The sequence below is a fragment of the Aedes albopictus genome, chromosome 2 (assembly GCF_035046485.1).
Source record: "Aedes albopictus strain Foshan chromosome 2, AalbF5, whole genome shotgun sequence".
NCBI classification, from domain to species: Eukaryota; Metazoa; Arthropoda; class Insecta; order Diptera; family Culicidae; genus Aedes; species Aedes albopictus.
In genome coordinates this window covers 431,267,117-431,293,863 of record NC_085137.1, presented here as the reverse complement: position 1 = coordinate 431,293,863, position 26,747 = coordinate 431,267,117, and the positions used below count along the sequence as shown (strand labels likewise).

The 26,747-nt window shown below is 40.8% G+C and overlaps 1 protein-coding gene across 2 annotated transcripts in view; it reads left to right on the top strand.

The window, feature by feature from the left end:
• LOC115265295 (uncharacterized) overlaps positions 1–26,747 on the top strand; it is a 326,298-nt gene that overhangs the window by 222,733 nt on the left and 76,818 nt on the right. Inside the window, exons 3-6 of one of the 2 annotated variants that reach the window (XM_029869785.2) lie at positions 6,597–6,785; positions 6,928–7,811; positions 7,926–8,064; positions 15,543–15,782. In XM_029869785.2, coding sequence (XP_029725645.1) covers positions 6,597–6,785; positions 6,928–7,811; positions 7,926–8,064; positions 15,543–15,782 — 1,452 coding nt within the window. The remainder of the gene's footprint in view (positions 1–6,596; positions 6,786–6,927; positions 7,812–7,925; positions 8,065–15,542; positions 15,783–26,747) is intronic. The other variant, XM_029869786.2, reaches the window with a different exon arrangement.

The window sequence follows — 26,747 nt, the reverse complement described above, 5'->3', positions numbered from 1 at the left end:
AAGGCATTGGTTGTAAATGCAGTTACGCCCTTTTGAAATGTTGATGCCGAAATATTGGAGGCTTATCTCTGACTTCTCGACAAGACTGACGCAATCCTCCAACAGTCGAGAGTTGTCCTGTCCTCGTCCATGCGACTGCTGAGGAATATGAAAGGATGGTTAGTTAGACACCTAGAAGGCGCCATCCAAAAATTACGTGACGCTCTAGGAGGAGGAGGAGTATGACCTAGCCTTACGGTTCATACAAAAATTTTAGAATGTTCATACGAAAAAGCGTTACGGAGGGGGAAGGGGGTTCGAACATTATCGATTTTAGCGTTACGTAATAAATGGACGCTGCCTAAAGAAAGATGTAGAAAGTTCTACGACTTCTCAGGCCTAGGTGTCAAGAGGATATGGGTGTTGTTCTAGGTGTTGTTAGTGGAAGGGTTAGTGGAAGGATGCGGTTGGTCGTTCAGGTACACCATTATTAGACTGCTCCGAAATAGTTATCTGCCCAATACGTCCTGGTTTCCTCGTCATCTTAATGTCATTTATTTGTATTACTTGATTTTTCGGATGGGAATCTGAAATATGTATTACAAAATATTAACATTGACGTCGAATAAGCTACATATTAGTGATACGCTCGCCACAGTTATATATTTTTACAATCTAATTTGTAACTTTATCTGAATGAGTTAGCTTTCTGTTGACCAATATGAAATTGAAACAAAATACTATAATCTAGAGTCTAGAATCAACGTTAGCGTGGTTCAAAAAAATCGTTTTTGCTCCACAAACGATTTTTTCACAATTTCATCTCTCAATTTGCCAATTAATCAAAATTATGTGTCTTCAAAATTATAAGTTTTTCCTAGTACTTCTAAGCTATATTGAAAGTTATTTACAAATTGTTTCATATTCTTAAATTTGTGTTTTGTTTTTAAGGGTGTGAACCATTTCGCTTATTCGTTTAACTTTTAGCTAAAATTTGACACTTCGATAGTTATTTTGCGTCCGGTTAAAAATAACCCTACTCCCGACAAGGGTTAGCTTTGACAGTTCGATAGTTATTTTTTGTTCGCAGTGATTTGGCTGCGTACTGTATTTTGTTCCAAATAACTACTCGTCTGTCACATTTCAAATGGGCCACCGTCGTAGTTATTTTTTAACCATCCGATGAAAAATAACCACCAAAGTGTCAAATTTTAACTGAAAGTTAAACGAATAAGCGAAATGGTTCACACCCTAAATGAAAGTTTGTCTTATTTGCACTCGAGTGAATGTCTATTGTTTTTATTTTGTAGTAAAACTTGTAGGGTGAAGCGGGGGAAGATGGGTCACCTAAGAACGGATCATCATAACTTTGTAAATATAAATTGTATTGGTTTGTATTCGTCCTCTACTCTTCAATACACTAGTTAGTTTTGCTAAAAGTCGATTAAAAGTTTATTAAATACAAAATATGTTGTTTAACAAGCAGTTTTAAAAAGTTACTGATTTTGTGCCGCGAAAAAAGTGCGGAGCAAGATGGGTATCCTTTTAAGTAATTTATATTTTCTCAACGAAAAACGGCAATATATAAGATTTGTTCCGTATTCATATATGCTCCATATCCATTTCCATAATTTTTTGTTATAGTTTTAGTCGTTCATTCCGCCCGATTGAAGTGAGTTATGAGATAGTCTTGTAATAAAAAATAAATAAGTTTTAAATGATCCAAGAATACGCTCAAAATTGAAGGTGATCCATCTTGCCCGCGGTGGTTTATATGGAGAATATATGGAATGTATCGCATAAGAAAAATAGCTTAAGACCATTTTATTTTTTTTATTTCCAATAAGAGTGAATAATTTTTCAATCAATACCCTAAACTTTTGTATATTCATGCTGGTCACCTAACAAAATTATTAACATAATCAAAATGTAGGGTAAATGATGATGGTTGGACCAATTTGAGGTATTTCAATAGGTGATCGAAATATACTCCTAATTATTTTTATGATCCAATGGCTTTGATATGTAAACTTTTTGGTTGGTGAAAAGATCTACTCTTCTAGTTTATGAAAAGCATAGCGAATAACTAATTAACTTCAAAAATAATTGCATAAATCGTTTTTATTGCAAGAAGAACTTTGATCTTGGTTGGACCAATGCCAATTATGGTTGGACCAGCCATATGATCATGGTTGGACCAACTTGCTGAAGCAGTATATCCCTATTGCCTTAAACCAATATGAAGTTAGAAATACCTTTTGCAAATGGGAGAACGTGTATTTTTATATTCCAATAAACTACGCATGCCATAAAATGTTGATTTCAGTCTTCTAAGATAATAATAACGCTTTGGCATAATACATTGGATGTTTAAATAAGTTCAAACATTGAGCTTTTGTAAATGAAAACATTTTTCCTTTTAATATTTAGAGAGTATGTGGAAGAGGAAGATTTCGTATAAAAAGTGTTCAGAGAAACGCATATAATACTGTTATTCTAAAACAATATGTTTTATCATTTTAACAAAATAAATTTTATTACGTTATAAAATTCGATCAATGGTTTCAGACATGCCAACCAGAGCAGCGCACGCCGTATCATAAACCGACTCTCGGCACCAGGTTATCCTGGTGTGGCTGTCGCAAGCTGGGTATCAATATGCTCTCCGTGCATGTGCCTAATGATGTTTTCCATCCCCTCTGAAAAAAAAACGTAGTCAGTGTGTGTTCGTTCCATTGACTCGGCCAAATGAGCCTCGGCTGAAAACGCTCTAAGGGAAAGCCCACGTTACGGATCACTTTGAATGTGCCAGATATCTCCATAACGTGATCTTTGGTAACGTTCCTGATTATGATGGTCAACCGGTCAACGTGTTTTCTGGTGGCACCGAGCGTTTCTTCCTTCGCCGCATGGACATTTTCGACGGGATCCACAACTGCTTCAATTTTAAACTGCGCCCTTCCGGTGATGCAGCCTTATATGTTTTTACCGCTTTCCGCGTCACGACGAACCTTGGGCTTTGACCGGGGTGGTGTCACTTGCATAGCAGATGCAGAAGCTGGGCTAGTGCTACGCGAATGGGTTTGATTACCGTCGTGCGGTGCTACTTTTGAAATGCGGGGCTACTTTGGACACTTTTGAATATGGATTTTTTTAATTCAAAATATGGTTCAAATTTGTTTGATGTCTTAGGAACTATTATAAAGCAATAGTTTTCCCTTCATTTGGTTGAAATTATTTTTCAAACAGACCGTTTATTGCTTGTCAGGACGCGAAAAAACATCGAATAAACCAATATAATATACATAACGTATCAGAACATTTGGTCTGTAGGCATTGTTTCTACAGTTCATAAATTTCAAAGGGTTGATCAATTCATTCAAAATGTATCAACGTAGCATATACAATCGAATATTTGTATCGTTATACGCTATAAATGACCGTTTCGCCCAAATAAAGGATTGATGGTCCCTTTTTTCAGGCTATCTATATAGCAATATCACGCTGCTCATAATACCAAAGGTAGCACAGAACCATCTTAAAACGCAAATTTTTATTGAAATTATGTATGATACAGTATACTACACAATGTAGTTTTCCAAATAACCCTGGAATTTGAAATGCAGTTTTGTTATAGATAAAAATGACCAAAGTAGCCCCCATCCGGTTCTATATGAGATGTGTCCGATTGGTGTATGAACAACTTTTTTGTTTATTGATGGATTTAGCAAATTTTGCATACATCCTACATACATACTCACAATTATTGTGTATAAAAATTGCGGAAATTCATTCACTAGTCTGGGAGTTATAATGTCATAAAGTTGAAAAACCATGAAAAAGTGTATAAAGAAGCCCCGCACGACGGTACGGGCTTGTGCGTGCACAACGAGCAGCTACATTTCCGGGACGGAGGAGTTTTATTTTGAACCGCTGCTCAATGTCCGGAGCCATGTCAAACGCGAAGGCAACTGAAACATAAACAAACTAATTTGGGCGTAGCAACCAGCATGGTAACGGCTAGGTCCAACCATCAAATTTCGTGTGAGAGTAAGCAGGCCAGTATAAATTCGTGCAGTGATCCATGGTGGTCCAACCATGATCAGATTGATTAGATTCTAACTCGATATTTAATCAAATTTAATGAGAAAAATGATAAATTTAAAATGTGCCAACATGCTGTTTACATATTTTCGCAATGTTATAGTCTAGTCTAGTCTAGTCTAGTCTACACATACACAGCCATTTAATGAAAGAATCCTGGAAAATGATAGAATCGACTACTTCTATCATTTTTCTTGTCATTATCAATGCTTGCAGCACATCGGAGATGTAGTACAAGAATTGAAGCGGCCAGGCCTACTGTGCAGCGTCTTGATGTGGCATTGATGCCACAATAAGCTATAGAACGGGGACATCTCGTACCAACCGCTCAGCATAGTATGCAGTATGAATGTTAATTAAATTCGTTGGGAGTGACTTTGCTAAGAAGGTTAATGTCACTCCGTCGGTGCTCTTCTTCCTGGGATGGGACATAGGAATTTGAGCCTCATATCCAAGCTCGAAAGCCTAGGCTTAAGCGCCATTACTCGCTCTCTGAAACGAGAAAAAGTATGATGACCCTCTCCCTAATTATGGTACAGAATGAAATATGCCACATTATAAGAAACAGAAAAGTAATACAGCAATCACTACAGACAAGTTGAAAAAAAGATAAAACACTACAATGAATTAAAAAAAAAACCAACAACAACAACCGTGGGCATCACCACGGTTGAGCAACACACTGCATCTGGGTATAACCAGCGAGGCGTATCCACCACATGTTGCCACATATTTTGATCCATTATCAATATATTTCACAATTATGCTACTCAAAACAAATCAAAGTAATCAAATCAGAAAGATCTTACCGGTTGTAATGATGAATGTCCAAAAGGTGTTGCAACGGCCACACGTTAATTCTGACTACCAGCATTCCATCGGCAACACCATGGCAAGCCGAAATTCCGAATCCACTTGGACCTTTGACCTTCCACTGTTTCTTTCGCCTTGCAGCAGCTTCTCCACAAAAGGGTAATAACTTGCTCCTTAGCACAACAATTGAGTATATTTTCATTCGAATCGATATTCATTAACCAATGAATCCTACTGCCAGCCGAAAATACCAACACAAGAGCGAAAAATAATTCGCGCACTGAATGCACCAGTAAGGTCATAGACTTAAGTTGGTAAGGTCCTTGCGTCCTAAGCTGAACAAAATTTTACATATTTTCGCAACGTTATAGCGCAAAAAGTTCAAAAATTCAATATTCATTTTTCGTCCACGGATGTTACAAATTGAGTCATTTCAGTCCCACAGTAGAGCTCAAAAGGCACTTCTCTTTTACTTATTATTTTTTAAATAATTTGAACATATTTTGTTGAAAATCAAGGTGATTCAGAAAAGAAAAGGTTCTGCTTTGGCGATATCGTGAAACTCAAGTTGAAATTTTAGTTAAAGTTTGAATTAATTGGCTTTTTCCAAATTGGTCCAACCATGATCAGTTTTTGGCTTGGTCCAACCATCATCATTTACCCTAATGTGCTCGAAAATGCCACTGAACCATCTTGCCCAGCTACCCATCTTGCCCCGCCCCACCCTATATATTGACTTGTTGTATAATAGTGTTGAGATTGAAATTAAGGAATTGAGTCTTAAGAAAGCCAACAAATATCGCACCTTGTTTTTTCTATTCTTTTGAATGCCTAACTATACTCACTCATAGTAGATTCTTTGTTAACGTTGAAAGGCTGGCAGTAAAACAGAGAAATCTCTTCGGTTGCGCTGGTGCACAGTTAGTATCGGACCATAATGGATCTCAGAAAGTGAACTAGAATAATAATTCTAATTCAAATCCATCCTAGCTTTGCATCTTAACTTACAATCTGCGACTTTACTGGTCACTTCAAATGTTTCATTTGTTTCAGCCAAGACAATTCACACCATTTATCTTATTTTCTGACCATAAGAAGCATAACGCATAAGCCCATCGCATTGTGCAGACGCCATTGCCCTGCAACTGCAGACGGGTAAGGTGCGCCATCCTACACATTGCAGAATGATGGTCCTTCCCAAAAGGGAGGCATGCTACCAGCACTTCGCGCAGTCAAGAAGTCATAAAGTCTGACAGTGACGAACAATCGAAATGGAAGATTTATTGACTGGGCCTTTTTGCGCCTGCTGTTGCTTGTGCTGGACTCCAGTCGACGTCGATCGCACACGATCGGAATGAAAATTCGTTTTTTTTTGCGATTTTTGCACTGCACTTGATGGTATGGGTCTTATGATTATGCGAATTTTAAGAGGTTCTAAGCAGTCGTAAAATTTCGGTTTTATCGATTATGGCGAACTTCTTTAGGTTCTTTAGATAGGGTATTCAAATGTGTCCGATGAATGGTCGGAAGAAGTTGATTGATTGTTAAGTGTATAATCTGGTGTCAATATGATGGTAATATATGGTACATATGATTCTCATATGTAGTTTTGAATGCGCTACAAATGTTATTTAACTATTCCATTGTAGATTTCGTCGAATCAATCCTTAAATGTACACGTTTCTTTCCTATCTTTCCAGCCGGAACCTGCTGGCTGCGGCGGATAGAGAGCACCGGCAAGTGCAACAAGCTGTTCGCCCGCAACGTCTCCCGGGAGCACTGCTGTCACGCCGGCACCGGTCTCGGATACAGCGACCGGGACATCACCGACGTGCAGCTGTTCTTTGTGAACGCTTTTAATGACGGAATGGATTGTTCGTCCTGTTTGGGTAAGCGCTGCCAATTGGAGGGAATCGAGGCGTACCGGCGTAGTTCGTTACCACACCTCCCCCAATGCATTGGTTCAACCCTCCAATTGTTGTTTTTGTTTTGTTTTCTAAACCCTGAAGTACGCCCGATATCCGCGTATAGCGAATGATATTTCTCCTTCCACAGATAGCTGCGAGAAGGCCAAATGTGGAGTGAACAAGCGATGCGTCATGAAGAAGGGCCGTCCGAAGTGCATCTGCGCGCCGAGCTGCAAGGCCCCGAAGCAGGCCAAAAAGCTGCCGAATCAGAACATCAAGGTGATCAACCTGAGCGACAGCCAAAGAAACCGTAGACAGTATTTCTCGTCCGGGCCGCGAGCTGCCGCCTCCCGGATGGGACCCCAATCCAGCAGCAACAACAAGCGTAGCGTCCGATTACTGGGCGACGAACCGTCATCCCACCAGCACCATTCGAGGACTGTAAAAACTAGCCTAAGTGAGAAAACGATAAGCCAAAGAAGTAGTAACGGTAAGGTAGCTAACTCTAAGCATAAGGATAATTTATTGGAAACTGTGACATTAGTTAATAGTAGAATCCGAGGGGATGACGGTTCGCGTCCGAAGGTGAACCAAACCGACAGGCTGAGCGATCGAATGGTGCTGATGGCCGATGGCCCAGTCCAGATCAACAGCTACGCTCGCAAGAGCCGATCCGAGGCTAAACCCATTCTGGTCCAAAGTTCCAGTGCCAACGTGCGCCATCGGAACCGAAAGGTCTCATCCAATGGCTTTAATGAAACCCTTGAAGGGTCCCACCGAACTCACAATGAGCCATCGCCAACGGTACGTTCGCATCAACATCATAGTCGCGACTTTGGCAAGCCTCGGCTGTTGCGGTTGGAAACGCCCGGGAAAGACAACCGTACAGTGGATGCACGAATTCCTCGGAAGCGACCTCCACCGCATCTGGAGGAGATGTTTTATGTGCCGCAAAATAGGAGGAGTCGAATGCGGGCGGATGATTTCGACTTTGGCAATGAGATAACGGTAGGTGTACTATGGCATTGCTTAATCTCACATTTTTTTTTTTGCTTGTTAACTATAGACAGACATTCATAAATCTCATCCACATTCCACATATTTCCTTATCTCTATTTTCAGCAACACGTGGGAGTGGGATTCTACAATCCCGTCTGTGGCACCGACGGCAAAACGTACAAAACCGAGTGCCAGCTGAAGAAACGAGCATGCCGGCAGGAGAGCACGACCCTAGTGATGGCCTACAAAGGCCACTGTCAGAGTAAGTATCAATAGCCGTTTAGCTGCACTGCACTGCACAACAACCAAGGGAGGGCGATAAATGGTGCGTAAAATCACCGCAAAATTTTGCAATTTCTCACAATAACAACACAACGTTCGCGCGGTGCAACGCGAAAAGAGACACACGCCGCGCCAAAAGACAACATCAACGGATGACACGCGGGTGCACTGGTTTCGGTGATTTATGGCAGGCAACGAAGTTGTTACGCGAAATTTACACATCCATATAGTGAAGACGGCCAACAGGCAGGCGAAAAACGTCCGTGGTCACTTGAGACTATCTGTTGATGTCTCGTCCGTGTACTGTGGCCAGCTAAAGAGATCATATGCGAGAATTTTGGCCAACTCCCGAATGTTTGCACTGTCATATGCTGACGCGTAATCTTATTTTGGCAACACAAGACGTAGATTTAGTGTTGAATCGTTAAATGATGCGAGCTGTGCCAACGGTAACCCAGCGTGCTGTAATGGGAATTTGTTAAGGGGATTTGGTAATGTTGCACATGTCGGTAATCAATTGCGTACCTTATTACTCTGATGATGTATTTTTACTTGACAATACAGCTCAGCTATGTGACAAATCAACTGCTCTTTACTAAAGTGGTACTTCTATAAAAACATATGTTTGATGACTTACTGGTTACTTTTTGAACAACAAATCGTCTACGCCGAATGAAGAATCTTTTTCACTAAACTCGGCCCAAGGGGAATCGCTTCCAGTGTTTTCAGGTGCTCCTCAACTTCACACAGGCAGCGAGTGCGCGGCCTGCATCGGAGTCACTGGCCCCTCTTTAGTTTTCTTCTGAATGTTATCTTTGCCGGTTACTTTTCTGGCATCCGATCGAATTGACCAACCCTTTACAGTTTTCCGTGTTTTGTTAGCTTGACAATGTCATCTTCATCGTTACCACCGAGTATTAGGGGTTTCTCATTACGCAGCCTTTGATTGCGAAACAGGTGCCACAGTTTCTGTACTTTCACTCCCGTAGCAAAGATCAGCAGTCCCACCGTGTGGGTCGTACCGTTTCGCAATGTCCAGATTAACAGTTCGCTTCATAGGTTGCCCAGTGTTTATCTCGATCTCGTGCACTTTGGTGAGGAATACATCGTTTCGGGGTTGCCAAGCAAACCCTAACGTTCGTCTGATCCTCTCGTCCTCGAATAGTGTGATATGCTTGGTGTCAGAATTTTGAACGGATTACAACAATGCAGGATAATTTGAGGCCCATTCATGCAGTACAACTCCTCCGGATGACTTCATTTCGATTATCGCCATCCTTTCCTCCCCTGTATTCGCCGCACTCAAAAGATCATCCTTCGATGCCAAGGGGAAACCCTTGCGCTGATCTTCGCACAGTTACTTCATACGTATCGCACATGTTCACCCTCATGCCGAGCCGCAAGTGACTGTGACATCGAAATGGCTTTTCTAGTTAAAAAAAATATCATATACAGTTATTAACTCTTGTTCGACGTTTCGGTCATCTTTGGGACCTTTATCAGGGACTCAATTATTGCAGATTTTTCGTCCAGTATTGTTTTGTAGAACAATAGTTGTAGAGCGGATCGAGTTTTCCCTCACAGTAGTTAACAGTTGGGATAATTATTGCTTTTAGTGATCGATCAAGAGCATGATGTCAAGTTCCAGAGCGGTAAAACTCCGGAAGGAGTTTTCCACCGAATTCCAACCATTTAACTGCTGTGTGAGAAAACTCAATCTATTGGACAACCATTGTTCCACAGAGCAATACTGCACAAAAATCGGCAATAATTGAGTCCCTAAGGAAGGTCCCAAATGTGACCGAAACGTTGGATAAGATTAAATAACTGTATTTGAATTTTGTCAAGACGGGAAACGCTATTTTAAATTAAAATTCGATCGTAGTCGCAACCGAAAAAAAAAGCAAGTGACTGTGACCACTTCCAAGAAAACTTCCTGTTACGAACGCCTAAAAATATGTTGCCAATTTCGATTCCGTGGTCTTATGATGATTTGTCAAAATGTTTTAGTAATGTCCGTGGTGACCGTAATTTGCAGAATTCGGAATCGTTGGACCTGCGAAGTTTCGGGAATCACGGGTCCAATGAAAATGTGATCGTTCTGTAAATAACTTTCCGTCTTTGTTGTCGCTGACACATCAAAACGACTCTCGTTCTATATATTGATAACCCGGCGATTGAGCAGCACGTGATGGGATATGCAGTACTATCCCTCGACTATCTGGTTTGTTTTGACAATATGTGGTATGTCCTTGATCATCATCATGATAATCTGCCATGGGGCTGCTCGTAAATGGTCGGGTTGTATATAAATCTTCACTCAGTTTGAGTTAGAGATGGGAAAATGATTCAATTTTGAGAGCGAATCGCAATCGCTCTTGCTGAATCGAACTCTTTTCCGTAACTTGATGAGAAATGCCATTTTTCGATGTTAGCCGACTCCTTTTTCTATAAGTCCAGTTTTCTAGGAAATCAGCTCGCAAGGACGACTCAGCCGTCGACGCAATAAATACAGAATACACAGATTTTCGTTCCTTCCACTAAATAGTCGAATCACTAGCGCAAGCCGGCCATATACGAATGGAAAATGTTCGATTGGCAAAGATTGCGAAGTTTTGTGTCTAAACATCACTAAACTACGCAGTCAATCCAACTCTTTTCGACAAACTGTAGTACTTGTAATGAACTTCAGCGAATCGTAACTCTTTTGAAAAGAATCGTGGTTCACTCACTCGGTTTCGCGAATCGGTTCTTTGAGTCGACTCGCGAGTGAGTTACTCATGTCTAGTTTGAGTGGTCCGGCTGTCTTCGACATATCTCCTGTAAACTCCTTAATCGTTCTGTTGGTAGTATTTCTTCGGTCAAATTTCATGATTCGGGAATTTCCGTCAATGTCCCAGAACCTGCTAATCTGTTCGTTAAACGATTCGTTCGTCATAACTTCGAGCTAGATTGCTCGAGTCCATGATCACTAACTGTATCACCAAATACTCTTCCAAAATGATCTCTTTACATCGATTGGTGGCTTTAATAAATTAAAAATTCCTGTTGCAAATGCAATCAACTTATGCATTGATTCACAATCGAGGGAAATTCGACCCTGCATTCAGTTTCCCATGAGCATCTTTTTCAAGCCCGACTTTTGTGTAGAGAACGTATTGTGTGATCATGTAATCGACGAAAAGACAGGACTGATATCGAAGGCCAAGTTCATTGACGAGGGGGTTGGAGGCGTGTTCTGTGGTAACCAAAAATGAGTCTTCGTAGTTTATAGCCATTAGTAGCACCGTCTTTGCACGCAAGGATATCCGCAAGCACACCTGGAGACACCCAAACGGTGAAGTTTGCAACCAAATCGATCTACCAAAGTGCTGGTAGATTGTCGACACTTCTCGGACGTCATTGATGTTAGAAATTCTAGGGGTCCCAACATCGACTCAGATCACTATCTCGTTAGTTAGTACACGGGAAAAAAATCGTTGCCGGATCCATGACTAAAATGTTATGAAATCATAAAACTTGTCGCTTCATGATATTGTAACTACAAGTCATGATATCGTGACGTAAACAACGATTATCATGAATAATAATAACTGATTCCATCAACAAAAGCCATGGCCGTCAAAAGCGTTACGAAAAAATTAAGCTCGTTTTCATAAATTGAATACCATAAAGCTGAGTCGTGGTAGCATGGCTCTGAGTCATGAAACTATGACGCTGAGTCATCTCAACCAGACGCTGAGTCGTATAAACATAACGCAGAGTCATAAAATCATGAATCACAACAAACGAATTCGGGCACTGTAAGCGTTACGCAAACCCTCGCGCAGAATCACCTACGCCATTTTTGTCAATTCTGTCAAGACGCCTTTTGTGAGCGGCAGTGTTTTCCGGTGAGATTTTTTTTGGTTTTCGAAAAAGTGTAGTGAATTGTTCTTACTTAAATAGTAGTAAACTATATAATTATTGAACTACATTCCAGAAGTTGAAAGTGGAAAAAAACCATATTCCGGCACAAAACTCCGGCCAGCTTCATCAGCAGCAGAACAATCAAGCTCACGTACAATTCCGGCACAAAATTTTGGCTAAATGCATGACGTAATCTATGGACGCCCCCTATGTATATGGACCATTTTACGAGACGGTTCAGAACAACTGATCGCTCATTTTATGAATGAAAATTTGACAGTATGGAGCCAGGTCATTTTGACAGATCTCACACGAGCAAGAAAAGGTCGGCAAACTGCAAGAAAATTGTTCGTCTCTTTCTTGCATGTGTGTGATCTGTCAAAATGACCTGGCTAATGTCAAACATTTTGAGGTTAGGTTTCGTGGTGTAATAAAGAATAGACTTGCGTGGTGTAATGAAGAATAGACTTTGTTTTTTTTTTTGCAGCCAAACAAGACAAAAGAAATCTCAAAAAGTGCAGCTAAATGACAAATACCAGAATCATAAAAATTACTTCAATATTCAGGAACCTTGTTCATGATTTCAGAGTGAGTGCTTCACGATAACATGACCTTAAATGCCACTTTGCACCAATTAATCCAATAGTATAAATTACAAATACTAGAATCATGCATACTGCTTATGTTTTTATAACATTAGGTAATAAATTTAGAACATGCTTTATGATAACATGACCAGTACTACCATTTTTCGCAAATCGAACCAGTACCATAAATGACAAATACTTGCACCATGAGTAATGCTCAAGCTTTCATAAATTTAGTTCATAGTTTGAGTACGTACTTCATGATAATATGAACCGACTTACCAAATTTCGCTAATAAAACTGGAACCATAAATGACAACTACTAGTTCTATGAATACCGCTTCTGGTTTTATGAATCTAGTTAATAGTTCTGGTATTCATGGGCATGATAGCATGACTTATCTTACAAATTTTTGTCAATAAATATGAAAAACGTAACGCCAAGGTGACGTTACGGCAACATGAGTCATGAAAGTATGACCTTTTTTTGTGGTGTATATTTATAACATGAAAACACACATTTTACGCGAAATCATGACCCATTTAGCAGGTTTCAAGCAGCGGACTTTTTCCCGTGTAGCATCCGAGTTAGGATGTCAAAGGAAATCAATGTGAAATCAACGAGAGCGATAAGCTCAACACTCTGTCAGAGTCTATCCACGGAGTGATGGTTACGGCAGCATGGGAGGTGTTAGGCACTGCTCAATGGCAACCTAGGAACGGGTGGTTCGACGAGGAGTGCCAGAGGGTGGACGAGAAGAATGATGCCAGAAGCCGGATGCTGATGTCGGGGACCCGGCAGGGTAGGAAGCGGTATAGGGAAGCAAGAATAGTCGGAAAACGAATCCAAGAGGGTCTGGAACAGAATGATATGCGGAGATTTTACGAAACTGTAAATGACGTGCGGAGAAAAACAGCGCCTTCTCCCGTCATGTGTAACAACCGTGCTGACAAACAATGCAATGATGGCTGCCAGGTGGAGAGAGTCCTTCGAGGTACTGTTGAACAATGGGTACGGAGGAGCAACAAACAGCATTCTTAGCGACGACGACGGATAAACTGTGGAATCTCCAAGGCTAGATGAAGTCAAGCCAGCCAATACAGGACTGAAGAACAATAAGGCTGCTGGGAAGCACGAACTCCCGGCCGAGCTTCTCAAGCACGGCAGTGAGCAAGTATACCAACTCTTACGCCGTATTATATTGATGATATGGGAAGAGGAAGAACTGCCTTCCTGCTCGTTGGTTGGATTGTTTAATTTGCGCTCTATACAAGCAAGTGCATTGGCTGGAGTTAGCGAATTATAGAGTAATAACACATCTCAATTTGGCGTACAAAATTTTGTCCGAAGTTCTGTTTCACAGGCTGAGTCAAATTGAGGAGTCCTTCGTCAGCAGATACCAGGCGGGTTTTCGTGAAGGCTGATCAACGACGGATCAGATGTTCACCCTGTGGCAGATTCTCGATTAATTTCGGAACAGTACAACTTGCAGACCCATCATTTGTTTATTGATTGCAAGCCGGCGTACGATACAGTGAAGAGAAACGAGTTTTAGCAGATAATGATCGAACATGGTTTTCCGGCGAAGCTGATTAGACTGATTCGTGTGACGCTTGGCGGATATGAATCAAGTGTACGGGTTATGGACAGTGAATCGAAATTCAACCATCGCGCAACAATAATGACAATGTCGCAACCTGTATTTGTTGCGACAATCCACCCAATGCGACATAAGTTTGTCCCAACTTGAACATAATAGGATATACATCGTACACCACGAGTTAAGAGATTTTTAAGCCTTGCATTGCGATTTTCTTACGGTAACTTCGAGTCGGTAAACACTGCCACTCTGTTGAAGATCTATCATCAAACAGTTTCGACTTTGGGTTTGTAATAATTGATTATTCACGTGTTGAAAAGTACGCAACAAATTCTGCTTCCGTTTTGTCTACAACAAAAAATTTCGAGATCATGTCATTATCTGTTACCAGTAGGGATAAAGAGTAATCGTCGCGCCTTCTTTGTTGCTTGTTTTGTGGCTCTTTTGTCTGACAATTCTCTTCGCTGGTTATGGATTAAGTTTCGTCATCGTTCGTAACCTTAGATGAACAGAAACAGGGCGATGCTCTTTCGAATTTACTGTTCAACATAGCACTAAAAGGAGCGATGAGGAGAGCTGGCGTGCAAAGGAGCGGAACGATTGTTACACGGTTGCATATGCTTCTTGGCTGACGATATCGACATCATCGGGATCGATCGTCGATTTACTGGTTTCCGAGATGTGACAGCTCAAAAATGAGTTATTTAAAAAATAGTGTTTTACCCGAACGGTTCTAACTTTGCGAAACATTAATCAATCGAGCCCAAATTTGTTCCAATGATGCACAATTGGACAATTGGTCTAATTATTTCCGAAGAACTACAAGCCTACCCAGTTTCACGACAATCGCAGGTGCACTATATCGTTTTTCTATGGAATGGCTGATTTATGAATACGAGATAAGTTTAGCATAATGATTTTCGCAATCTTGACATAGAACATATAGAAACAGCCATCTGTTGAATGAAATCGACATGGTCGGGTGTATCATGTTACTGTATATCGTTCTCGAAGTCCTTGCAAAGTGATCCTTAACCTGGTATAGGAAAAGGATGACGCAATTCTTGGACGTAATACAGTAGGATTGACGAACCATGACGGACAATCCAGTGAGATCCATATTATCGCGCTTCGTATTATCTTCGAACAAATCTATGAATTGCAAGAGTCCCCTAACTGGCGTTCCTTGATTACAAAAACAACATTCGACTGTCCCAATCACTAACAAATGTGAAGACTAGTCAACGTACTCAAATCCGAATTAATTTTCAACTATGAAAACGATGAAGTGTTCTCTATTTACCAATTCATTTCCAAGCTGCACTGCAAGCAACTTAAGTCTATCCTCTATAAAATTGCAGCCTCCTGCCGGTTCGTCCAGTGCCCGGATGGAAAACATTGCGTCGAAGACCAGAACTCCACGCCCCACTGTGTGACCTGCGCCATCGATTGCCCCCCGGTGGACTCGCGCTCGCCGGCCTCGACCAAAGCCGTCGTCTGCGGCACCGACGGGAACACCTATCGGAACGTCTGCGAGCTGAAGCGGAAGGCCTGTCTCAGCGGTCGGGCCATTCCCGTTGCCTACCGGGGACGGTGCATCGGTAAGTGCTGTTCGAACTTTCTTTGAATGGTTTCTTTTTTTTTTTTTCTTTTTGTCGCGGGACCGGCGACCGACGACTGGGAGCAATAATTACTCGGCACGCAACGCGTCGTGCAAGTGTCAAAACAAGATCTTAAATTATACTTGCGCCTCTCGGCGACGGCAATCCGGCGGATGCGCTCGCGCTGCTCAATGGTCGATGCACTTGGTCCACATCCCGGAGGGCCCAAGACGTCAAGATTCAAAGTCAATAGGGCTGTGGAACAGAAATCGAAATTTTATGATAAAATTACTCATAAATACGCACTTACATATAAACATGGGATAAGATAGAAAATTTAACAAGTTAAGTACCTAACTAATAAAAGATAAAATAACAAATAAAGAAGAAAGAAGAAAACTAATAAAGTAAAGCAAGAACGAAGAAGAAACAATATTGAAGAATAAATTGAAAACCAAAAATTAAAATTAAAGGTAGAATAAAATGTCTGGTTGCGAAACATCGATTTCTGGTCCACACTGCAGCGCCACTAATGAATGACTTTTCGACTTGTGGTACTCTCGGGGGTAATCGGGATGAAGGGCACCGCAAGCTACTGGTTTTATTTAGCTGTTTTATGACGAATCTTACACACAGTATAAACATAATCATAATAAATGACCAGGTAGCGGCGGCCGTCCACAGAGAGAGAGGCGAGACATCCGAATGAATGACTGGTTGGTTGACTGGCTGAAAAATTAAAGGGAGTTTGCATTTGCAGTCCAAGTTTACGGGCTCGATCTGCAGCAAGATCGTCAACCATTTACAATGTGTTACTTTCTATGCGATGCGTCGTCCGTCGGTGAAAAGTGATCCCGCTTGGGGCGGCGGCTGATGGGCAGGTTATTAAAAAGTAATTTTGACCAAATTAGTGCGCGACCTAATTGCATAGTACCCTACGAGGAATGTCTCTCTATCTCGCTCTCTAGACCGCTGATTAGGAACTTGGCGGCAGTGGGAGTGGTTGTTGGCCACACCACCAGGGAGGAACGGAACCTGCTTTGATTTCTCATTTGATGGGAGATTGAGTGTGATTATGGTGTGCGTCTTCATCATGTCGAAACGCAGGTTTCATCAGTTTATAACCGTTTGTGATGCTAAACTACTTACTTGCAAAATGGAAGTTAAACTCGATCTTGGCTTTAATTTTCAACAAGTGAGATGCATTTTTCATCTGGTTTAGTAACCCACAATTCTATTCAAATTAGAATTATTGATACACAGAATAGATGTTGTTGTATAGGTAATTGTTACGAGTGTAGGAAGGAAAAATATCACGTATGTATATGACATCCCTATTCCCACCCAATAGGATTGTTTGCAGCCAACATCAATTGGGTTCCCCCATTGACAATGCATTTGTTTTCCCTAAACATTAGTACAATATGCGGGAACCGAAAACGTGACGTCATCGTACCCTGGTGAAAAATATCAAATATCTGTCGAGTAGCTCGCAAACTCAGTTTCATTGGTACGAATCAGTTTCAAGCTGAAAGAGTTCACTTTATTACACTTCTGATTACACTCGTTTACAAAATAAAACGAAAATCGTGAACTTCTGTCAACGACCACAATTTTTTAAGCACAATTTAGTGCTGATTTCGAAACCGTGCTTCAAAAATTTTTAAGTAGAACAGTTTTTGAGTTCTAGCTCAATATTCAGTTTTACAACTTTTTAAAATATGGATTTTACTAAAATTTAAATATCTTGCGTTTTGTTCAACCAATTTTAAATCTTTTTCCGTAAATAAAAGCTGAATATAATACCATTCGATCATCTGAATGCAGGTTATGCGTCAGATTGATGAAATTCAAGATATTAGCAAGTTTTAGGGACGATCTCCTTAAATTTTAGCAAAATTTCCAAAAATATATGAGGAAATATATTTTTTGCCTTTCTCGTACACCAAGGTGTACCGAAAGGCTATATGTTCACTCCAAAAACGAAAATTTGATAGAGCCTCCGCAGGGGTCAAGTCTTATATACCAATCGACTCAGCTCGACGAATTGAGGTGATGTCTGTGTGTGTGTATGTGTGTGTGTGTGTATGTGTGTGTGTGTGTATGTGTGTGTACAAAAAAACTCACATCACTTTTTGGCAGTAAACCTCAACCGATTTCATTGACCGACGGTTCATTCGACGCAGAATCTGGTCCCATTGTTTCCTATTGAAAATGGTTCAGATCGGTCCAGCCGTTCCGGAGTTATGGCCATTTAGGTGTTCCGGACCGGTACCCCAGGAAGGGGTCAGATATGAAAACGCTACAAACCCATCCATGCGGCACATCAAACTACGGCATTTTCGATAACTTGATGAATGGTAAGCAGAAAAATAGTCTCAGACCATATCTGAACCCGTAGTGTCCCGGAACCGGTTCCGGGTGTTCCGCCGGAAGTGACCAAACATAAAAGTGAACTAAACCCATGCATGCGACATATCAAACCGCGGCTTTTTCGATAACGTGGTGAACAGTAAGCAGGAAAACATTCTCAGACCATATCGGAACCGGTAGTGTTCCGGAACCGGTTGCAAATGTCCCGCCGGAAGTGGCCAAGTATTAAAGTTAACCAAACCCATGCATGCGACATATCAAAGAGTGGCTTTTTTATATCCTGATGAACAGTAAGCAGGATAATATTCTCAGACCATATCTGAACTGGTTGTGTCCCGGAACCGGTTCCGGCTGTCCCATCGGAAGTGGCCAAATATAAAATTGAAATGAAACCATGCATGTGACATATCAAACCACAGCTTTTTCGAAAACCTGATGAACAGTAAGCAGGAAAGCATTCTCAGACCATATCGGAACCGGTTCCAGATGTTCCGCCGGAGGTGGCATAGTATAAAAGTTAATTAAACCCATGCAAGGGACATATCAAATCGTGGCTTTTTTGATATCCTGATGAACAGTAAGCAGGATAATATTCTCAGACCATATCTGAACTGGTTGTGTCCCGGAACCGGTTCCGGGTGTCCCGTCGGAAGTGGCCAAATATAAAAGGGAACCAAACCCATGCAAGCGACACATCAAATCGCGGGTTTTAAGGCATCTTGATTTGACAAAAAAAAAGGTTCCGGCCATAATAGGGACAACCGGTAGTTTTCCGCAACCGATTACGGTTGCCCCATCGGAAGTGGTCAAATGTAAAGGAGAACCAAACCCATAAATTTGACACATTTAATGACTTTTTAGATAAGCTGATGAACGGTTAACAAAAAAATCATAGACCATACTTTGGAAAACCAATAGTGTGCCGAAACCGGTTCCAGGTGCCCCGACGGAAGTGGTCAAATGTAGAAAAAACCAAACGCATACACGCAGCACAGTAAAAAACGGCTTCTTCGATAACGCGAAGAACGGTCAGCAAGAAAATAGTCTCAGGTCAGTAGTGTTCCGGAACCAGATTCGAGTGCCTCGCCGAAACTGGCGAAATGCACGAATGAACCAAACCCATACATGCATCACATCAATTTGCGACTTTTTAGGAGAACTGATTAATAATTTGCATGAAACTAGTCTAAGACCACATCAGGGACAATCGGTAAGTGGTAAAATGTGAACCGAAAGTTGTAAATGTGAAATTGAATCAAATCCATGCATGTCGTACCATAAAACCATGCTAATTCGACAATGATTGCTGTCAAATTACCTGTGTAAACTTTCAATTCGATAAACTAACTCTATTTTAGTTATGTTTAGATTGTATGATTTGTTTTTGAACACAAATCTTACAGATATTGTGGTGGTACGAATTGATAGCTTGTACATTTTACGATTATTGGCTTCCGAGGTTCACTGCGGTTGATCACCAAACGGATCAGGTGTCGGAAAGCACCAAATTAGAACTTTCGGAAGTAGCAGCTGCACGAGGAGCCGCTGCGGGTGTAAGTAACATCACAATATCGTATCATTCGTATTTACAGTGTATTACACTGAGACATTTGATCATTTTTTTAATTCAACAAATTTCGAATGAGCGGGGTGCAAGTTTAAAAGTGTCTTATTAAAGAGGGATGAATACGCGGGGTTTGACAGTACATCCCGAGCAGAAAATAATAACAACTGGATAACATATCGAGGTATTTAATCTAAAATACCATCATACCTTGATATGCTCTTCATTAGGTGGTAATAAGAGGCAAAATAACAAAAACGAATACCATAATTTTGTATGAATAACACCTAGAAAATAACAAGTCTTGTTATTTCAATAATGAATGCATACCTAAGATTTAAGCACACTGGCAAGGGCTGCATTTGTTATCCAAAAGGTATTCAATAACAAAGGAATAACAAAGGGGCTGTCCATAAACCACGTGGTCATTTTTTTGGGACTTCTCAACCCCCCCCCCCCCCCCCGCGTGCTCGTTTGTCCATACAAAAAATTTTATTCGTTCATACAAAATGCTCATAGGCCGAACCCCCCCCCCCCCCCCTCATGACCACGTGGTTTATGGACAGCCCCAAACCTTACTATTGAATTGTAAATTTGTTCGATAACTGAATTTGTTATCCACCAAGTATGCAATAACAAGGAAATAACAACTATTGTTATCAAATTGTACATTTTCTGGATAGTTCATTTTGTGATCGAGCAGGTATTTTATAACAACAGAATAACATCTTTAAATATTTGTTCGATAGCTTGATTCGTTATGAAGCAGTTATTCCTTATCGAAGAACTAGTAATTCTAGATATTATTTCGTAAAGATGTACGTGAATGATTTATTTTCAAGATCTTAAAAATTACACATCTTGCTTTTTTTGTATGGTTTTAATAATAAAAATATTTTTTAGACTTTTGATAATTACATATAAATTGATAATCTTTGCTATTTTATATGAAAAGAATCGTGGCCCAGCAAGCAATACACAACTACCACTTAGTGTGATGTCAGTAAATATTTCATGGTAATTTAACAATAATTGCTATTTAAAACAATGTAAATAAGTATCGTTCAAAAAAATTTCTATTGAGCTATTGAAGAAGCAAAAAGTTGCATTAAAGAGCTTTAGAAGTTACCACAACAGGCTCGACGAGCACTGGTAACCGTTAGATTTTAGTAATGAAATCCATAATTCCGGATTTATTATTAAAAGTACTGACGTGACCCCTTTCAGAGATATTATACAAAATTTTGCAAAAAGTGATGTGACAACTTTCAAAAATTGCAGTTTACAATAAATGGCACTGAACAATGAAATATGATGTAGAAAACTCAGAAAAAAAAACGATATGAAGAGGAAAACCAAAAAGTTTAGTTAAATTAATTAGAAAAAAGTAGAATATAACACTTTATAAAAAAAAATGGGCTCACCAATCAAAATCTTCCGGCTTTATCCATAAGATCTCTCACCGCGATCCGGAATCCAATCATCTCTCGGGATTATTGTCGGCTCTGGACTGCAGTTTCTATCCATAGATGGTCCGCTTGATTTCTGGGGCTTTACGGCTTTTTTGGGGATTTTACGGCTTTTTTCGTTGCAGCTTTATTCGTCAAGATCTGTCTGCTGTAACGTTACAGTAACGTCGACCAGCACTTCTGAACAGATCAATCTAAAGCTTTCTTCCGTAACCTGCCATCGATAGTATTACGGTTCCACAAGCTGTAATAATATCACTACGTAAACGGCTTCAACTTCCGCAGAAAAATCTTGGCTAGCAGGCTTCTGTTTGTGAAAGGAAAAATAACGTTTTAATCACATTAAATGTTATTTTAATTATTTTAATTCAAATTTTCAAACTTCGAGCTTGAATGCTGAATTAGTATTTCCAGATAAGCTACAATCAGACAAGGAGAGAAAACTGCTTAATCCTGCTGAAGGGTGCGAGTACATGGTTTATCCAAACGACAAATATTTGACCACTTATGACAGATATTCAGGCCAAACATGTCTAAAGGTCCTATCTGCAGAAGAGAGGCTCTCTTTGGTTTCCCTCTTTTTCGATAATATCTCAGCTGTTTAATTGTTTCATGATTGTCTTCTTGCATTGCGTCTTTTGATTTGTACTGTAAAAATAGTTGAAAAGTGTACCATTACATTGCAATAATTGAAAAAGAAAGTGAACAAAGAGAGCCTCTCAAATGTAGATAGGACCTATTGAAATGTTTGGCCTGCTATACTTTGGCCTCTTGACTCTTGCTTGGCATCCCAAGGTTTTACTCAATTTGTTTTTCGAGAGTTTTTCATTTTTGTTTGCCCGGTACACCTTGGTCTTAATTGGATTGCCAAAAAATAAGCCTTTTCATGTGACAGATCCGTGCATGCATTTGTTTACAAAGCTTGAACAACAGCTGCTAACACGAACGTGTCATCTTCATAGAAGAACTGTCAAACGCCCGAAAAATCAGCTGATTTAAGACGTCACATGAAAAGGCCTATGGTCAAACATTTGGCATTGGTCAAAATTTGATTAGTGTAAGCATCAGGCTTCTTCAGCATGTGGTTGTTAGCAATCCATTGTCGCTATTGAAATCGTGACGTCATGCTCGTTTGGCTACACGAACTGACAGTTCATTTGGCTACAGTTGTCTTCGCCTCCGCGAGTCTACGGAATCTATAGTATCTTCATTTGTATGAGTCGAAAAAAATGTTTTTTTTTTTCATCGTCTTATTTTTCAATGATTTCAAAGTTTATTTTAAACGGTACGTATTGTGCGGGTATTCCCTAATCGAACACGACGGTTTGGAACGTTCGTTTCACGAACAGTCCAAAAAACCAGAGTGGTACTTAGTATTGAGTAGTATTGAAATAGTGGAATTTGCAATAAGATGAATAAGTAAAACTTCACAACTAACAATTCGAAGCCAGAAAAGTTCGACCTTACCTAACTGAATATTTTTATTTGTTAGAAATGACTATTTGTTTCAGTTATTTCCAGAAACCAGAATTATTAGCAAAAATTTAGTAGTAAAAGTTAACCTAAATACCTCCAAGTACTCACCTGGACCGTCAGCTTCTCCCTAGTCTGTCTTCTGACAGGGAGTGACGGCCTCCGGCTTCGTAGGCGATACAATTCCCCGAAGCGAACATTGGCCGGACGGAACGTCTACGCAACCTATTCTACACAAATCAACGTGCTAGGGAAATGGCTGGTATCATCGCCCGGGTAATATCCCCCGTCGCTACGAAATCCGATATCTTCTAAAGATTCGAACGCGAAGCTTTTGCCACATCCGGCGTCGGTTGACTCCTGCGCTGGTGAACATTGACACTACTGGTGGGACCTCCGCGTTGGTGGGCTCTTCGCCAGGAGAAGATTCAAATATTACGTCCATTTTTTGGAATTTCTAGACCCCCTCCCCCCTCTGTCACGCTATTTTCCTATACCTAATACACGTCACACTTTTCTAGATACCAAACCCCCCCATCCCAAATCTTGGCCAGGGGTTTACGCAAACGCAATAATATTTAAGCGCAGGTGAATAAGCGTTTCGCCCGTTTCGCCTACACTCCTAAACCACACACATTTTGTCGTCAAGTGACCAACTTTTTCACCGGCTGAGGGCGACACAAAATTCTCCGTATCTTCCTTCGATTGGCGCATTTTGCCTCACTGTCACCGATTCCTGCATTGGCAGACATACACAAGGAACCCTCCTAGGTTGGCGGACGTGTCCCCCAGGGTGCCAAGGGAGTTATATATTATTATAGGGACTCTAGTTACCCGCCAAAGTATCTAAATACCAAGGTAAGAGATTCCCGCTAATATTCACGGATTAGTGAGAAAAGGAAAAAAGCAAAAAATAGTTATGAAGTTTGCGCTGATTTGTATGGGCACATCACTATTTAGCAAACTTTCTTAAGAAATTAAGCACTCCCATCTTAGAAGCTATTATTTGATTGCATCTGACTGGATTAAATGTGACCTCCATGCAATAAAACAGAAAATATCGCCATTTGAAAATCGGTAACAATTTTTTTTTAATTGATTCTAAACATATTTTTTCAGCATTTAGAAACATACAAACTAACAAAACTTCACAAACTTTGCTGAAATAATGACATTTTAGTGTAAAAACAACAACTTTTCATAACTAACGCAGATGTGTTGGTGAGCCTCATTTTTGACATTTACGGGAATCTCTTACCTTGGTACATATTTATATACTTTGGTTACCCGCACTCGTGAGGTATTTTCCTTCAAATTTTTCCTCCACACACCACACACACACACACACACACACACACACACACACGAAGATGAACGGCGGCGGCTTGCCCAGCAGAAAAATCTCCGTTCCAACACCCGGAATCACTTTTTCGGGAAACGCAACGGCTTATCCTTCAACACTAAAAAACCGACACGAAAGCCAACGCACTTTCTAGCTACCGGATTCTTCACTTTCAACACTTTCACTAAAAACGACCGGAATTTTCTCATCACAACAATCGCGACGCACAAAACAAAGTCCGAACCGTTTCGAGTTTCTTCGATCAGTGGTGTTTATAGACACTATAGATTCCATAGATTCGTGGAGGCGAAGACAACTGTAGCCAAACGAACTGTCTGTTCGTGTAGCCAACGAGCATGACGTCACGATTTCAATAGCGACAATGGATTGCGTGACGTCATATTCGCTCGATATATAGCGCATTTAGTTCACCACTGGACTATCGCATTAGTTTTCACGAGTGCGAAAACGCTAGGAATAAAAGTGCGCGGAGGCATTAAATCAACTCGGTGTCTACAGAGTACTTGTTCACCATAGATTGAAGAAATAGTGCGCCGAAGACATCAACCTGATTTGATGCAATCGCGCACTTTTATTTACGTTTTCGCACTTATGAAGTCGCATAGTTCGCAGTCCAGTGGTGGTGGTGAACTAAATGCGGTATACTCTAAATTCACGGTAAAACACTGAAATCGTATTGCTCAACCATGTCACCGCGAGTCTATGGTATCTATCGTGTCTATAGGGCACTGCATTGTTTTGATTTTGCATGGGATTTTGACGTTTCTTGGCCTTGTTGTTTACAAAATTTCTGTAAGAGTGAAAGAGAAGGAGGGAATTTCATGCAGTGCCCTATAGTGTGACGGTGACGTGACGCTCTGACTGCGGCGGTTGTTTGAAAAACTTTTGACGTTTCGTGGCGTTGTTGTTTACGATTCGGACTTGGAAAAAAAAGTTTGGTTTCGTGATTGAAATCAAAATGTATGGTTTGCGCGTGTGAATGTCAGCAAATTGTTTACTGGCTGATGAGGTTATGGAGTGTATTGACCAATCCAAATGCCTGTGTGGTAGTGGTTTGTGTTTAGATTTCCCGTGTTAATCTATCTGTAAGAACTTTGTAAACATCTTTTGTTCTCACGTATATGGATAGGCTTGCAGTAGGTTTCGTGAGACATTTTTTGGACAACTCAATTCGGAGTTTTGGTGATATTATAATAATATTGTGCTGAGAGAGAGGAGACAGCTCACTGACAGCCACGATGTTTACATGTCTTCTTCTTACTTCTTTTTACAACTTCTAGCGCCGCACAATGGTTTGAAAAAATATTATTGGTCAAAATTGAATTACTTATTGAGTTCGTTGCGACAGAGCATGGAAAATAAATGGATTCGTTGCGCTGGTCGTGGGAAACTGATCATTATTATTTTAATCTTTTTGCCGTTCTCGTACACTAAGTGTACTGGAAAGGCTATATGTTCACTCCAAAAATGACTTTTTGATAGAAGTCCTGGAGGGTCGAGTTACATATACCAATCAACTCAGCTCGACGAATTGAGATGATGTCTGTGTGTGTGTATGTATGTGTGTGTGTGTATGTGTGTGTGTGAGTATGTGTGTGTACAAAAAAACTCACATCACTTTTTGGCAGTAAACCTCAACCGATTTTAATGACCAACGGTTCATTCAACGCGGAATCTGGTCCCATTGTTTCCTATTGAAAATGGTTCGGATCGGTCCAGCCGTTCCGGAGTTATGGCCATTTAGGTGTTCCGGATCGGTACTCCAGGAAGGGGCCAGATATGAAAACGCAACAAACCCATTCATGCGACACATCAAACCGCGGCACTTTCGAAAACATGATGAACGGTAAACAGGAAAATAGTCTCGGACCATATCTGAACCGGTAGTGTCCCGGAACCGGTTCCGGGTGACCCGCCGGAAGTGGCCAAATATGAAAGTGAACCAAACCCATACATGCGACACATCAAACAGCGGATTTTTCGATAACCTGATAAACAGAAGGCAGGAAAACATTCTCAGACCATATCTGAACCGGTAGTATTTCGGAACCGGTTCTGGGTGTTCCGCCGGAAGTGGCTAAATATGAAAGTGAACCAAACCCATGCATGCGATACATCAAACAGCGGCATTTTCGATAGCCTGATGAACAGTTGGCAGGAAAATATTCTCGGACCATATCTGAACCGGTAGTGTTCCGGAACCGGTTCCGGGTGACCCGCCGGATGTGGCCAAATATGAATGTGAACCAAATCCATGCATGCGATACAAAAAACAGCTGCTTTTTCGATAGCCTGCTGAACAGTAGGCTGGGAAACATTCTCAGACCATATCGGAACCGGTAGTGTTACTGAACCGGTTCCAGATGTCACGCCGGAAGTAGCCAAGTATAAAAGTTAACCAACCCCTTACATGCGCCGCATCAAATCGCTAGCTCTTCAGGCAACCTGATAAACGGGTAATAAAAGAGAATAGTTTCAGATCATATTTGGAACAACCGATGGAGTTCAGAAACCGGTTCCGGGTGTCCCGCTGGAAGTGGTCAAATGTAGTATTTATCAAAACCCATGCCTGCAGCACATTAGACAGCGGCTTTTTAAATAACGTGATGAACGATTAGTCAGAAAATAGGCTCAGACCACAACGAAGATCTTTAAAGGTTACCGATAGTGTTTCAGGACCGCTCTAGGGTGTCCAGCCGGAAGTGGTCAAATGCCAAAAAGAA